General features: G+C 44.1%; 1 protein-coding gene across 1 annotated transcript in view; it reads left to right on the top strand.

The window, feature by feature from the left end:
- The first annotated feature begins 1381 nt into the window (after positions 1-1381).
- The window catches only part of CCDC201 (coiled-coil domain containing 201), a 131682-nt gene continuing 116242 nt past the window's right edge, over positions 1382-16821 (top strand). Inside the window, exon 1 of the mRNA XM_086966834.1 lies at positions 1382-1853. Within this exon, the coding sequence (XP_086822960.1) occupies positions 1398-1853 (456 nt within the window). The 5' untranslated portion in view covers positions 1382-1397. The remainder of the gene's footprint in view (positions 1854-16821) is intronic.

Below are 16821 nucleotides of genomic sequence, written 5' to 3'. Positions count from 1 at the left end.
AAGTGCTTCTCTGGAAGTAAGGAAAGCAAGCTCTCTCTCAGACCTGCAGACCAAGGTAAAGGCCAGACCCCTTCACCTTAGCAATTGTGCAGCATAAACTTTAACCTGTTCATGCGGAGCTAAGACACCCCAGAGGGGGATGTGGATAAAATGAGTGGTCGCTTTGCTGTCTGGGCCCGTGCCCAATGACCACATGCAGACTGCAAAGGGCACAACCCATCGTGGTTTAGAGGCTCATTGTGGAACCAGCTGGCCCAACTGAAATCCCGGGGCGCCTACCTTGAGCACAAAAGGCTGTTCGAATCACTAGGCCCATGCACCGCTATTCTTCTGGCAGAAATCTGCAATGATTTGAAACTGTCAAACTGTCAGTACACTGTACAAACACCAGCCTCCAACAGAGGTACTCTCTGGCTTGGCGCTAGATTGGGCACATTCTGCTGGGCTTCATCTCAGCCGAAGAGAAATCACGCTGATGCCTGCAGGGTCGTAGAATCTAGGAGAGGTATTTATATTCTCACTGTCATATTCAAGAGAAAACTGTTAAACACTTCCATCAAATTCACAGTGTATTGTACTCAAAAATAGGTGGGGGAGGGGTGGTTGTGAACAACACTACCTGAAATTTTACAAAGAAAAAGCGGATGTGTAGGATCGGGTGGGACAAACGATGAACCTGGAAAACACTCTCTCAAATCGTTATTTGTAAAGTTGTTACTATCCGTATTTCATGGTTTCAGTGTAGTTGGTGCTCTTAAAACAAAGTCCAATACAGTAAACAAGGGGATATTAGGATACCAGAGGCCCAGAGATTCTTGTCTCCAGCTTGTTGGATGCAAAAATATATTGTTTGAATATGCAGGGATGACATTTTCAAAAATTTCGCCGGCAGTTTTGTAAAAATCGCAGCATTTTTACAAAACTACAGATTTCGCGATTTTATTGCAAATTGCGAAATCCTGGAGGCTCTGTTTAGAGGTTTGTAATATGCACACAACCTCAGAATAATCAACATATGCTGGTTGTATAGCTTTTGACCTCTGCAGAGAGACAAGTGCAACAGGTGTAACTGTGCAACTGGTGTCATTAGTATATTTACAATTGGTTTACTTCAGCAAAGTTATAGTGACAGTATATATCAAGGAAATGACATGCATGTTCTTAAATAGTCAGTAGCGTAGCAAGAGTGTAATGGGCCATGGAGCAAGCTGGTGTGACAACATGAATTGGGGTGCAGCGGGCCCATTACACCGGCAAAGTCATTTGTTGCTTTATTAATGTGTTTGTAATGTAAAAATGTTTCACTCGAGTTCTGTATTCTGAAATTACTGATGCTATGCATTAACTAAATCCTATTGTATTTCCATTCCTTTAACAGGGTTCCCAAAACTCTAAAGATGGCAGACGAAGAGTGTACGGTTATAAATGTCAAACGAGCTTTGAAGCACAGCACCCCAGTGTTTTCCATGTTTTCCCAAAGCCTGCCATCACTGGAAGAAGAACCAGATTTAGAAATGCAAGAAACTAGCAATGAGCCATTGAGGCCACTGGACCCACATACCTCCGAAGTGAGTCCACAACTCCAGCTGGCAGCCTCCCCACTGCCCGGCAATGCTACAACTATTGTACGGAAACGGCTGTCCACTGTCCTGGCTTCTGAGGAATCATCTGAAGAAGCCAGCCTCCATGAAAGAGCATCGCCCCAAGAAGAGCAGACTGTTTGCAAGGAGACAAAGGGTAAACGAGCACGTGCCTTGCAGACTGTAACCCAGTTCAAGGTAACAGGGTTGCCAAGAATCGCGGATAAAAAAGAAGGAAAGATGAAACGAAGGGAAAAGAAAAAATTACGACAGGTAAAGTGCACCTTGACAACTTAGCACTATTTTTCACACCCTTTTCCATGTGGCAGGTTCTGTTTTATGCTATTTGTTGTGATATTTTGAAAAATACCTTACACAATTTAGAAAATTATGTTTATGTATATTCGACGTGCCCATGAACCTAAATATCCCTCACCTCACTGATCTAGTCTCCTCTCCGCAAACGCAGGTGTAGGAGGTCGCGGAAGATGTAAAGAAACTCTTGGCTTTGGCTGGTAACCACATGTTGGTCGGTTCACTGGTTGGATTGAGGTTAACAGAGGGACTTAGTATATTCCTCCGGTCCTGCCCCTTTTTTAAACAATCCGGGGCTTTTTGGATACATAGGGATCCAAGTCATGGTCTAACTTTAGAAGTTGCCACTGTACTGTTTTAAAAACCTGACTGCTTTGTGAGTCGAATTGAGTGATTAGTGCAATCCTGTCTCCTTTAGATTTGTGCTTTTTTTTGGAATTGTGCTTGAGAAGTCCTGTTCTTTTAATTCTATGAAGCTTAGTGTGGGATTTTTCTAGTAACGAGTGATCATAGCTCCTAATCAGGAAGCGTCGTCTAAGGGTTTCCACCTCTTGTTGGAATACAGCATCATTACTACAATTACGTCTGAGCCAGGTCATTTTGCCAAAGGGTATGGCACGAATTTGGGTATCAGGGTGTGCCCTTCTGGTGTGCAACACTGAATTACATGCTGTATCTTTGCGGAAAAGTGTACATTCTGATTTACCATTCTCAATAAAGAGCGTAATGTCCATAAAATTGATGTGGCTGAGATTAATATTATGGGTGAAGCTCAGATTGTACTGATTGACATGGATATGTTCTATGAATGCCTCAAGGGTTTCATTGTCACCTCCCCAGGTCATAAGATTGTAATCAATGAATCGACCTCAATAGATAATGCGGTTTGTCATGTTCGGCGGACATGCTTTTCAAATGTGCTGTTATTAAAAAAAAAATATATATATATATATATATATATATATATATATATATATATATATATATATATATATATATATATATATATTCACTGAAAAAACCATAGGTTTCACACCAGTTATAGTTAGGAATTAGCATTAAAAAAACCTAATAAATTCACTGAAAAAAACATAGGTTTCACACCAGTTCTAGTTAGCTGGAAATTTTACTGACATAAAACCAATGAAATTCCACGTTATAGTTAGTTGGACTCACTATAACTTGCGCGTGTAATGCACTGCTGATGACATCACATATTACATCACTCATGACTTGGTCAGTGACATCACTCATGGCATCACTGATGACACCATCCAGTGTGTCTTTCTGAAAAATAAATGTTTTATATATGTATTTGTAAAGGACGATGGAAGAATAAATGGATGTTTGTTTTTAAAAGAATTGATTGGTTAACTGCCTTATTAAGTGTAACTTAGTGAATACATATATTAGCGAATTATGTTTAAATATTTAAATATATGTATCAGTGTTTCACTTTGTGTATAAGAGGCTGCATGGTTTGGTGAGTAGCTACATGTGTGTGTATATGGGTTATTAGATGTTTTTTTAGTATCAGTATGAGTGTCTGTATGGTTTGGTGGGGATGTTACTTTGCAGATAGATGCATCAATGACTGACTCACTGTTTATATGTTTTTTGAAGACAGCATATGTGCAGGACTGTATGGGTGGATGAGTGTGTATATGTGTGTGTTAGTGAGTGAATACCTGCCTCACTAGTGTCTTTATCAGTAACGACATATGTTTTAATGTAGTATATGTGAGTATTGATATATATAAGTCAGTATATGTGAGAGTGAGAGATTGAAAGAATTTCTGTTTGAATAAGTATGTGTTTCTATAAGTGATTGTTTAAGAGAGTAAGTATGTGTAAGTTTCCTTAGAAGTAAGGTGGTAGTGTGTGTATATCTGTATATGTAAATAAATGGATGTTTATTAGTTTATTTGCATGTGTGAGCATGTGTGTGAGTAACCTTTTGATGACTGTCGGTGTGTAACAGGATGTATAGGTGTATCACTACATATGATGAGTGAGTATATGTATGAGTGACTATATAGAACTGTTGGTGAATGAGTGGATGTGTATATAGATGGTGGAATTACTGAATTGGTTGTTGTAACTGGTATGGGTATATCCACTTTTTTGAAAATGTTAGTTTCTATTTTTGAATATGTTTCAAGGGCTACTTTACAGTGAAAGGAGGTCTGTCACTTTGTCACAAGGATAGTGTCATCAGTGATGTCATGAGTGATGTAATATGTGATGTCATCAGCAGTGCATTACACGCGCAAGTTATAGTGAGTCCAACTAACTATAACGTGGAATTCCATTGGTTTTATGTCAGTAACATTTCCAGCTAACTATAACTGGTGTGAAACCTATGGTTTTTTCAGTGAATTTATTAGGTTTTTTTAATGCTAATTCCTAAATATAACTGGCGTGAAACCTATGGTTTTTTCTGTGAATTTCATAGGTTTTTTTAAATGCTAATTCCTAACTATAAGTCTCAGTTTATAAGTAAGACTGTTAGCGCTCTAGTTGTTCTTTAGAACACTCTGGGACATTCTGTCATTGGGCTATAGTTGGGCTACATCTGGCTGATATTTGGGCTACATTTGTTTTTTTTGTCTCTGGTGGCCATCTTTGGGCTACATTGGGCTACATTGGGCTACATTTGGGCTCTAACATATATATATATAGCCCAATGTAGCCCAATATATATTTTTTCAAAGTTAATTTTCGTAAAAACCACTGGAGCATATATCTTTAGACATAGCAAAGGCACATCGGGCTACCAGTTTCTACAATTTAGCCCATTTTTTGGTTTGTATATATATATTTATTTTTTTATTTTTTCTCGGAGCGCTCCCGGTGCGCGCCCCGGTGAGCGCCCCGGAAAGCGTAGTAGTATGAAGCGCCCCAGGGCGCGTATCGGGGAGCGTCCCGTTAGCGCCCATATCGCGAACGAAAACGTGATTGTGACGTATTGCGTAGCCGCGTCCGCGTGACACGCACGGCGTAAGCGCACCCGGAAGTACTCTAGCGAATACGATCGCTCAAGGTAAACATCCGACGCGCTTATGCGACGCGACCCGGGGCACGCCCCCAGTCGCGCCCGGGGGCGCGTAGCGTAAGCACGTCGGGTCATGTGACCTGAAAGTAACACTTTTTTCATTGGTTCATAACAGTTTTGGCTTCATAATGATGAAGCCCCTGGTCTTGTGACCTGAAAATAAAACTTCTCATTGGTTCAGGACCGTTTTTTTTTCCAAATGATAAAAGACCCCACCTTTTTTCCTCATTCTGACTTTGTCCTTTGACTTAGGAAGACCTGTTTGTACCTCTCTGTACCTTTTTGATCTTTATAATGGCTTCAGTAGCAGCAGCAGCTGGTGCATCTGCCCCACCACCACCACCATAACCACCAAGAGGACCAGCTCAAGATTACATTGGTGGTCAACAAGAGGAGGAGGAGGAAGAGGAAGAGGAGGATGGTGGAAGATGGCTGCCTGAACAAAATACCCCATATAAGCCCAAGTCACACATTGTATGGGAGTTTTTTTCACTCCCAGAGGGCAAGAAAAAAGTGAATGCGTCCAAGGTAACTTGCCTAATCTGTAAGGAAGAACTCTCAAGGGGCAACCCAAACAAAAATATTCCTTTGGTAACCATACCATGATTCGACATATGACCCGTAAGCACCCTAACAACTATTCTCGTGCAGAGCTCAGGGAACTGGCCAGTAACCTCCCCCAGTCTTCAAGGACCAACTCCCAAAGAAACGAACCCACTTCATCGGGACCAGAAACATCAGAGATGATGCCTTGTATTCAGCCACGATTTGCTAATTTTAAAATCACTTGTACTGCATGTGGCAAGCTTATCGCCTATGGTGAAAAGAGCGTAAAGCTCATCGTCCTTGCAGGTGACAATCACAAGTGCCCCAAAAAGAAGTAATTTTTTGGGTTTTTTGTTTTTTTGCTCCAGTTGAGCCAGTCTCAATTCCCTTTTTTTTGTTTCTCCCCCTAAAAAAATACAAAAAAAATATAAAACTGTTTTGAAAAGCCGAAAAAAGTACAAAATGTTCAAAAAGTAGAAAAAAAAAGTTCTTTTTAGAACTACCTCCAATTTCTAAAAAAAGGCTTCATTTTTTAAAAACTCTGTCATTCTTTTTTCCTCGTAGGACGCTCCCTAGTCCGCTCCCCGGTGCGCGTACCGGGCGCTCCCCCGCGCAAAACAAAAAAAAAATTATATTTTAAATGCCCTCCGGAGCCCTTTTATAGCACCCACATCAAACCTAGGGGGTCAGAGGGGGTCTATCCCTGATGCCTTATGGTCATTTCCCCCTTTGTTTTACCCACCTCTTGTGTCTCGATTTTTACCGAGACACAAGATGGCGGCCGCTCCGGACTGTTTCGAATGTTTACAGACACCCGAGAGCCAATCAGCTTTCCGTGCGCACCTCACGTGGCGCGCCCGGAGCGCTCCCCGGTGCGCGTACCTGGGCGCTGCCATAGATATATATATTTTTTTTAACCTAAATTACTCAAAGACCACTGGAGCACACATCATGAGACATAGCAAAGGCACATCGGCCTTCCAGTCCCTACAATTTTGCCAAGTTTGGTGGAAATCTATTCAGCTGTTCGTGCTAAAAGTGAAATCGACCGCCCTATGGAAATTAACATGGGGAAAACGAGTTTTAGGACCCCCCTTTTATCTCCGCCCCCACTTGACGAATCCCCCCCACACTTTTAGGGAAGGACCGGAACGCCGTGAGGCCATTTTGAGGAAATTTTCAGTCCGATTCGTCAACCGGCGCCAAAGTTATTCCAAATAGAATTTTGAGATTTAACATTGAAAAAAATCCTAACTATAACTACCTACTGGCGACCGCCAGTAGGTAATATATATATATATATATGTTGGAGAAAAGGTTCCACGCGGAAATTGTGGTGTTTCAGAAGCCGGGTAGGCCCCCTGACAGACATGACTCGTATCGTCCCATATCCCTGCTGGACATTGAGGCCAAAATCCTAGCGAAAGCTCTAGCGAACCGCCTGCTTTCGTACATCACCGATCTGGTCCACCCTGACCAGGCCGGGTTCATGCCTCATAGGGCGACGCGCCACAACATCCGGCGGGCACAGGCGGCGGTGTATGCCATGGGGGCTTTGGGAGAACAAGCGGCTTTGCTGTTAGCGGACATGGACAAAGCCTTTGACTCTGTGAGTTGGACGTACCTCTTTGCACTCCTACCCCGTCTTAACCTAGGCCCGGTGTTTTTGTCGTACATTAAGCTACTGTACACCGACATTACGGCCTCAGTACGAGTCGCTGGGGCTATCTCTGAACGGTTTCAAATTGGTCGGGGCACCAGGCAGGGATGCCCATTGTCCCCATACCTGTTCGCCCTGGCCATGGAACCCCTGGCCTCCTGGGTGCGCATAGATACGCAAGTGCGCGGGTTTGTGTGGAATGGGGATCTAGCAGACAGAATTGCGTTGTATGCTGACGACGTTCTCTTTTTCCTTACGGACTTGCGACGTTCTGGGCCCCGGGTACTGGACATTATGCGTATCTTTGGAGAGGTCTCCGGCCTTCGACTGAACCTGCATAAGTCTACCCTGTGGGTGCTGGGAGGTGGAGCCATAACGGACCCCTGGACGGCAGACCTTTGGGTGGCGTCCGACGGGCTGAAATACCTTGGGGTGTTTCTGTCAGAATCGGCGGCCGTTGCTTGGGAACGCAATATCGTGCCTGTGTGGGAGCGAGTCCAGGCGGACACCAAAACATGGTCCAGAATGCCTTTAACCATTTTCGGCAGGTCCGCAATCTTCAAGATGGTGGTGCTTCCACGCCTGCTGTATCAGTTGCAAAACTACCCCTACCCTGTCAGCCCGCAGTGGTTCCGACAAGTTAACTCGGTGTTGGGCCGTTTCCTATGGGCTGGAGGCGCGGCCAGGGTGGCGTTACGGACATCCTTCTTGTCCACCTATTGTGGGGGCCTGGCCACCTCCGATCTGCTGTCTTATTACCAGGCCTCGCAGTTGCTTGTTCTTAATGAATGGTGGTACGGTGACAGGGGAGACCCGGCCTATGCCTTGGAGCGCTCGCTCATGGGGGAACATACGCTACACACAATCTTATATTCAGCCCGACTGCGGCGGAGGTTACCATCTGTTACGAAAGTGGTGTTTGCTGTCTGGAGACAGGCGCTGCGCCGAATGGGCTGGTGGGGTAAGCTGACAGCAGAAACACCACTGTGGCAGAAATGGCCTACTCCCAGAGCTATCTACCCTGGCCGGGTTTGAGGGGTGGGAGGCCATTGGGATCTCGCTGCTGGGCCAAGTAATGTCAGGAACTACCCTCAAATCGTTTCAAGAGCTCAGTGCGGAGTTCCACATGCCTCGATCCCAGTTCTTCTGCTATTTACAACTGCGCCATGCGCTCACCCCCAGTATCGCCCACTTGGAATCTCTCCCTGAGTTTAGTCCGGTCGAGGCGAAAGTCTTTATGGGAGACCTGGGGGACAAGAAGGTCTCCCGCATCTATCAGACACTGGTTACTCACTGCTCCTCTACATTACTCCCCCTTCGGGCGGCATGGGAGGTGGATGTAGGTCCCATGGACGAGGACGATTGGAGGGAGGCCCTGGAGTCCCCGCGAGGGGCTGCTATCGCCATGCGGCTTCGGCTTATCCAATTTAAATAACTCCATATAGCCTATTACACCCGAGAGCGCCTGTGGAAGGCGGGATTGATTGAGTCTCCGGAATGTCTGCGCTGTGGGGCTGCACCGGGTACGCTGCTGCATACGGTGTGGTCGTGTGTTAGATTATCTGGTTTTTGGAGAGGTGTATGGGGCTGCCTGTCTGAAGTCCTGGGTTGGGATCTCCCCCGCACTCATCGACTGGGGTTGCTCCATGTTATGGAAGGTATCGGTGGGAACATCTACAAACGCCACCTGCTGTTGCTGGGACTCGTAGTGGCTAAAAGAGACCTGGCCCGGGCATGGAAGAGGAAGCGAGCTCCCCCCCTGTCGGCATGGAAGGCTGGACTGGATTACTATATGGGACTGGAGAAACCGGTGTTTGAGGCAAGGGGATGCCCACGTAAACATTTCAAAATCTGGAAGAGGTGGGCCGATTATAGAGGGTTGTCTCTGGATCCCCCGGCGGAAAGGGAGGAAGACGTCTGAATGTACTGTGTTATAGTGGCCTGAGATCTGTGGCATACCTATCACACCGCACCCAAGATTTGCTTGCTGCATTTTGCACACGTGCGTGGGGGGGGTGGGAATGGGGGGGATTGGGGGGTAGTGGGGTAGGGGGAGTTGGTAGGGTGTGGGTGGGTTGCGGGGCTGTTCTTATTGAGCTGTTCACCCTTTATTGATAAGAAATTTATGCATACGTAATAATCTGTGCCATGACTGTTGGTGGCGATCTCCTGATTGTGGGGAGCCACATTCTCCCTTGCTTTGACTGCTCAATAAAATTTGTTGTGAAAAAAAAAAAGTTGGAGAAAAGGTTGCCCCCATAGCCACCCCTGAATGCTGTCTGTACCAGGTCTCATGAGTAAAATAGTTTTAGAAAAAAGGAACTGTATGGCTGACAAGGGTCCAGCACCTCGGTTTCAGAGTAAATCAAAATTTCTTTGTTTCAGTGCACAACCACGTCTCGAGCTTGCCACACCAAAGCTCCACTGTGAAGACCGATACAGAAACTTTTTCAAAATGGAGACGGTGCACTATAAATCAGTACAAAGCGCTTTAATATTCAAAAATAGTCCCTTTTATTGTATTTCAAAATTCTTAAAAGGCCTCAGCCAAGTCTTCTAATTTGTTAAGAAGATCATTCATATCCTCAATAAAAGTAGGCAAATTTCTTACAATTGGTTGCAAGAATATGTCTATATATTCGGAGATACGCTTTGTGGGACCCCCTATTCCCGATAATATTTGTCTGCCGGGGGAGCTGTCACGTTTTTATGTGCCTTAGGCGAAGTGTGTATATAAGCTGCCCTTGGTGTTGGATTAAACATGTACTTCAATTCAATGTCTGATAACAGACCTTCATTGTACCAGTATCTCAATGCTTTTTCTACAAGATTATTCACTTCCTGCATAGGGCTTCTTGCTATTCGAGTATAAGAGTTACTGTCTCCAGTATAGTATGTATAATCCATCATTGGTTACTGCTCCATAGAAGCAGTCAATCATATTGTCAGGGGGTAAATTGGCCATAAACATTGCTTTTGATTTCAATCCACTATCTGTCTGTAAATTAGTTGCAATATCTAAGTCATGTAATATTTTCCCAATGCTAGGTACTGTGTCAATGCTATCTTCAAGTCAAAGAAGCACTTGTACATTCTGAATATCTTTGATTGTTTGTCCGTTCTTATCTGCAGCATAAGTGGGTAAAGGAGACCATTTTTTGTTGGTGGTGCAGAGGTTTGGAACGTGGCGGCTGCGAGGTCAACGGTTGCAGACTGCCAGGAAGGAGATGTGCGCTTAGGTGGATTTGTGCCCCCTGCACCCTGTTCTTTCAAGCGCAAAATGAGTTTTTTGCATGAGGTGAACATCCCTTACTTCCCGTAACTTATGGCCTCTGTAAATCTTTACCTTGTGGGGAGATGGAGAGAATGGCATTTCACTGTCTCCGAGATTAGGCGGATCTGACGCGGCGGCGGTGACATGGCTGGAGGACGTGGCAGCAGTGCAGCGGCACAGAGCAGCGCGCACACAGAGTGGAAGAGGCAGTACAAGCCTCTGTGCAGCGTTTGTGCGGTACCTGAGCCATCAGAGGATGGCCCCCTGGCAGACCCTAAGAAGTCAGGACCCCCAGCTGGATGAGAACGGGCGGGTAAGACGTGTTTCACCTTCCATGGAGAAAGAGAGATCGATACCGGCAGAAGGTGAGAGGCAGGGAGAGTCCTTAGGCTCTCGCTTGGACCAGATTTCAAGGTATACGCTCCGTACCCGCTCCCCAGGTGCTGTGGATAGCCTAAAAGGGGTAAGTCAATGCTCCAGTTGTTCATCTGGTGAGGGTCACACAGCTGTAGACAAAGCCCCTATAAAAATTACAAAAGCAGAGAAGAATCAGGGGAAGAGGTCGAGGGGTAAGAGGTAAGAAGATCGCACCCCTCATAACTAAAATCACCCCATCCTTAAAGGCATACTATAAAGTGCTGTCGCAAGAGATGGCGACAGGAGATAATGGCTAGAGTGGGGAGGACCTGGCTAGCCCTGGTAAATTTTTTTATCGCCCTGGGGGAGAGAAGCAAGGAAACAAAGTAGCACAAGATGGGGCTGCCACGCCGAGGTTCCATGTTACAACACAGAACAGGTTCAAGGCCTTACAAGGAAAAGAGCTTGGGGAAAAGGAGCAGGCAAGCAGGGATAGAGATGCTGAGATGCAAGCTGAAGAGTTGACAGCTTCCCCTAATATACCAACATTAGTGGAACCTGGGGAGTCGCAGCAGTTACTGCAAGAAAATCCAGGGGCTGCACTAGCTTCTATTCCTATGGACCTGAAGAAAGAGCTGAGAGGCAGATTAGAGGTCTCAGAGGCCAATTAGGCTGAAATACAGACATCATGCTTAGCTCTGTCACTAAAAGTAGATGATTTCGCCAATCGAACAGGGAAGCTTGAAGAGGAAGTAAGTTCTCTGAGGAATTACATTACAAATAACACAAAGGAAGTAACGACTTTGGCAAAAGAGAATGCAAATTTTAGAGACTACCTAAAAAGATTGGGGAAAACCATTCCCGGAGTAATAATTTGAGGATTTTGAATATCCTGGAGGCAGAAGAGGTTTCGAACCTTAAGCAATTTGTGGTGAAATGACCATTGGTGACAGTCCTGAAGGATAGACTGGACATTGACCTGGACCGGGAAAGACAGAGGGTACACAGAGACCCTTTTAAGAGAAATCCTCAACTTCTTAAGCCAAGGAAAATTTCAATCAATTTTCTTTCTTACTCCGTAAAGGAAGGCATCCTGTCAGTCGCATTGAGAAATGGCCCGTATGTAGTCTGAGATACCCAGTTCCCCATTCGTTCAGACGTATGCCATGTAACTGACCAGTAACAGTGGGAGCTGGGCAAAATAATGGGAGAACTTAATAAACTAGGGGCCAAGGCTCAATTAAAATTCCCTGCTATGTTAAGAGTTATGTGGAATAATCAAATGAGCAACATACGGACAGTGGAGGAGGCAGATAGATGAATAGACTTCATAAAGGGAGAGGGGACCCTGAGATGATAAGTCTGTTATTCTGAAAACCTGGAAATCTAGATATACATTAATTTGTTTAGGAGAAATAATAAACAAATACATATATAGATAATAAAGAAGCAGAAAAAAAGTTCACACTATTCATGCACATAAGTACAATTAATATTCATAGTAATATAATCATTATAATCTTTATTTGGGGAAATAAATGGATGGGGTTCACGGGGAGGCACAAGGTTAAGTATATTTCTTTTAGATTGGGAACTTCCTACCAACGGTCTCAATGGGATTTATGCCTGAGAGTTTGGGGAGGGGGCAGAGGGTGCACTGGGTGGGGTGCAGTGGGAGGAATAAAAAATAAGTCCTTGTTAGTCAGTTTGGATACACCATATAGTTCATTTGGTCCTGACTTCATATTTGAAATTCTAGGCATCCTCGGGCACAAGGGGTGTTTATACAGGGAATACATGGCACGTGGAGGCAATGAAGTTAAATGGAATGTGAATGGATTAAGATCCAAAAGCAGACAAAAGATGGTAATGGGATACCTACAAGCTTCAAAAGCCCAAGTTTGTATTATACAGGAAACCCACATAACAGCAGATAGGAGTAGAGGGGTGTTCTCGAAGTATAACTGTATTGAAAGCTATGTAGTATCAAATCAAGCAGAATATATGAAAGGTGTTGCAATAATTGTCAGGAAAGGGTCAGGGGTGGCTTTGATGGCCTCTAGTACGGACGACTCAGGAAGGTGGGTGATGGCCAAGCTTAAATGTTCAGGCTCTCAGTTTGTATGCGTCGGTTTTTATGGTCTAAACACGGATTATCCCCAATATTTAGTAGATCTGCAATTGAGATTGGCAGAGAAATAATCACCTATAGTTATAGGTGGGGATTTTAATGCATTGTTGGATCCAATAATAGATAGATCCACGAGCAGGAGGGGGATCCAGGCCCAAGCATTGAAAACAAGGCAGGCTCTTAAACATATGCTTATAGAGCTGGGACTGGTGGATGCCTGGAGACACCTAATGAAGAGAAAAAGAGTGTATACCTTTCATAGTAAAAAGTACCACTCCTTCTCCCGGTAGGATTATATACTGGTTGATAGAGAATGGGCAGGGAAAATAAAGGTTGTGCGTATATTCCCATGGCACATATCGGATCATAATATGGTTAGCATTACACTGGGGAGATCAACTTAAGGAAATGCGGTAGATGGATATTGAAGAGAGCTATTTTACTAGATCCAAGAGTTGCTGCCACACTGAAGGAAAAACCAGTAGAATTCGTTCTGACTAATGCTAACTCAGCTCCAATTGGTGTCATTTGGGACACCTTTAATGCCTATACTAGAGGGGTATTGAAAATGTGGAATACTATAAGAATAAAGAGGAACAAGCCGAATTACAACATTTGGAGGAAGAAATTGGGATTTTGGAAGGGAGGGTGCAGAAAGAGGCATACTGTGAGGAGGAGGCAGTTAAAAAGCTGAAAGAAGCTAGATTTAGTTATAGGCTGAAAACTGGAGACAAAGAGCAGCGACAAGTGAGATGCAAGCTGCAAGCAACACTTTGAGTACGGAAAAAAATCTGAAGCCCTGCCTGCCTGGAAGGCGAGGACAGACAGGGAAAGGACTTACATTAGAAAATTGGTTATAACCCCAGAGGGGGATGTCTCTAATAATGAGGAGGCAATGCAGGAAAGAATGGTAACACTCTTTTCAGAACTCTGCTCAGAGTCAGAAAGACCAGACGCAGAGGCCATGAAGAGCTTGCTGAGTAATATCGGTATCCCGGTCTTAACAGAAGAAGTGAGAGATATGATTAATTCCCCGATAACTGAGGAAGAAGTAAGAGAACAACTAAAGCATATGAAGAATGGGAAGGCGGCAGGCCCTGACTCAGTTCCAGTTGAGGTTTATAAATTGATATCTGAAAAGATAGCTCCAGAATTGATGTCCCTCTTTAATGCTATATATAAGGAGGAGGAGAAAATCCCAAACTTGTGGAAGGAGGCTATAATCATGTTGATTTTAAAACTGGCTAAGGATCCAAGAATCCTGATTCGTATCGTCCTATCTCCTTATTAAATACTGATCTAAAAAAATATACTGGTATACCGGGTATACCGGCGGGGCGATTGGCTAAGGTGGCACCACAATTGATACATTCTGACCAGAAAGGGTTTGTCCCAAAGAGACCGATTTAAGAAGTAACACTCTCACAGATCGGGACTATTGATTTAGCAGTTGCAAGATCAATTTTGTTGGCGGTGATCACAATAGACGCCACCAAGGCTTTTGATCGGGTCTGTTGGGCATTCCTGTTGACTGTCCTAGATGTAACGGGGTTTTGTCCTAACTTTGTCTAGGCAGTGCAAAAGCTATATGAGCAGCCCACGGCTAAAATTCTGCTGAATGGGGCTTTGACTAGAGGTTTTAGAATCAAGAGGGGACCAAACAGGGCTGTCCCCTCTCCCCCTTCTGTTTGTCATATATATAGAACCCCTTGCACACAAACTAAGGATAGATGACAAGATCATTCCCATTCACCAACTCCCGAACCATAGCAAAATTGCATTTTATGCAGACGACGTGGTATTCTACACCTCAAACATTGTCAAGAATAGAAGATCTGACTGCTGAGTTTGGTGTATTCTCAGGATAGCTTGTTAATTTAGCGAAATCGGAAGCAATGTGCTGGAACATGGCTGGATGGGGAGGTAGAGTCTGTTCTGAGATGAAATACCTGTGAATAACAATTCCAGAGAAGATAGATGAGATCCTCCTACGAAATTTAAAGCGTGTTATGAAGGAAGTAGACTGGAATCTATCTAGATGGAAAAACTTACCACTGTCTATATATGGGGGGGGTCAATTTAATAAAAATGTCTGCCTTACCAAAATTAACCCACCTTTTTATCTGTATTCCACTCAGTTTTCCCAAAGAGGAAATTGCAAAAATTCAACGGAAGATTTCCAGATTCATTTGGGCATTCTGGGGGTTACGGATGTCTTGGAAAAAACGTAGGAGATGCCTTAAAAAAGGGGGGCTGGCATTTCCAGATATCAGACTCTACTGTAAGGCTTTTCACTGGAAGAACCTCTGTATGCTGGTGGGAAAATCAATCAAGTAAGTATCGCATGTATTCTGTGTAGCTGACCTGATCCAGCCTGTGTTTCCGCATCGACCATTGGCAGCTGCGAGGAAAGGAGACGAGACACGGAAGACGCTCCTTGATGCCCCCGAAGGCTCGAAAACAGGAGAAAGCTGTTGGAGGTTGGGTGTCCTACTGCTGTAGAGGGCAGCTAAGGGGAGAAAATTCTTAGCAGATTCAATTTTGGTTCCCCCCCCAATGGCAAGGCAGTATGGTCTACAAAAGACTTGGGCCCTGCACTATACATATGAAAAAAGTGGGTACAGCACGAGCATCAGTTAACTACAAGAGTACCTGTACAATGACTGCAGCTGGAGCTTCGTTTCCGACAGAGAAATCCTTAATAACAAATTTCTTCCAGCCTATAACGACAACGATAGTGACAACTATATTAACCACAGATAACATAAATAGGTCTTCTCAAGAGGACCAGACAGAGCGATTTGCTATTACAGTTTAAGGAAAAGCCGATGTCAGAACTGAGGACTTAGTTTGTAAAGCCCTTCCATTCAAGAATGTGGCTCTCCAAAGCGCTAAATTGTTGGACTCCTCGAAAATGCATGTCCTTAGAACGTCACATGAGCCAAAAGAACTTGAGAATCTCTTGTTTATGAAAGACCCCCGAGGGATACTCTCTATAATGGAAAATGGGAAAATGGTGGGAAAACCTGAGAATACTACATGGGTCCTAATTTTGGGTGAAGTGACTAAAGAAGTGGGAGCAGCCTTTCTTTATAAATTCAGTGCCCAAAATGTTTTGAAAAAAAAAATAAGGCTACTAGTGCTGAAAGCAGCTATAAGTCTTTGGCTGGCAGTGAGATTAACATTAAAGATCGGTTACTTTTCTGAGTTTGCCCCAATATGGAATTCTCCAGGGATACCAGAATGTCTGAAGGATGTCCTGTGCCTACCCTTGAAGCAGGCAGAAGTTAAAAAATGGGGGGACTTAATACCAGGAGAAGTTTTGGTCCAGTGGGAAGTTTTGAACATCAAGACGGGTAGCAGGATTTCAAGGTTCAAATACCTGCAGCTTATCTCATGGGTTGCCGCTGTAGGAGATGATATTGGTGGTAATTGGGATTTCTAAACTTTGACAAAGGATCTTGCACAGAAAGCCAAAGAAGTAGCAATATGTTGTAATCTTTGGCCATGGGAGGGTACCTTATTTACAAAGATATATAATTTTCTGCAAAAGTCCATCAGAATTAAGACAGACCCCATAACCAGTGTCCGGCTAGCAACCAAAATCATCCCTGACAAAAACATTCACACTAGTTCAACCTTGCAGTAGGTTGCTGCTAAAATGGAGACATTCTTCTTGTGAGCCATTACTTCTGTGACAGCAGCTCCTTAACCTGCAGGTTGATGGTTGAATACCAGGGTGGCAGAATTGTCTCTTAGGATAGAAAGAAGAAATCTTTCCTGGGCACACTAATTCACGAAGTATAACCAAAATGGTTGTTAGAGCCGCCCAAACTATAGCCACTAGATCCCTTTGCTATCTAGTACACTCACACGACATTACAATAGCTTATTCTTTATTTT

Source organism: Lissotriton vulgaris, chromosome 4_1 (assembly GCF_964263255.1).
Source record: "Lissotriton vulgaris chromosome 4_1, aLisVul1.2, whole genome shotgun sequence".
Classification (NCBI taxonomy): domain Eukaryota; kingdom Metazoa; phylum Chordata; class Amphibia; order Caudata; family Salamandridae; genus Lissotriton; species Lissotriton vulgaris.
The sequence above is the reverse complement of the archived record's forward strand: the minus strand, read 5'-3'. Positions and strand labels throughout refer to the sequence as shown.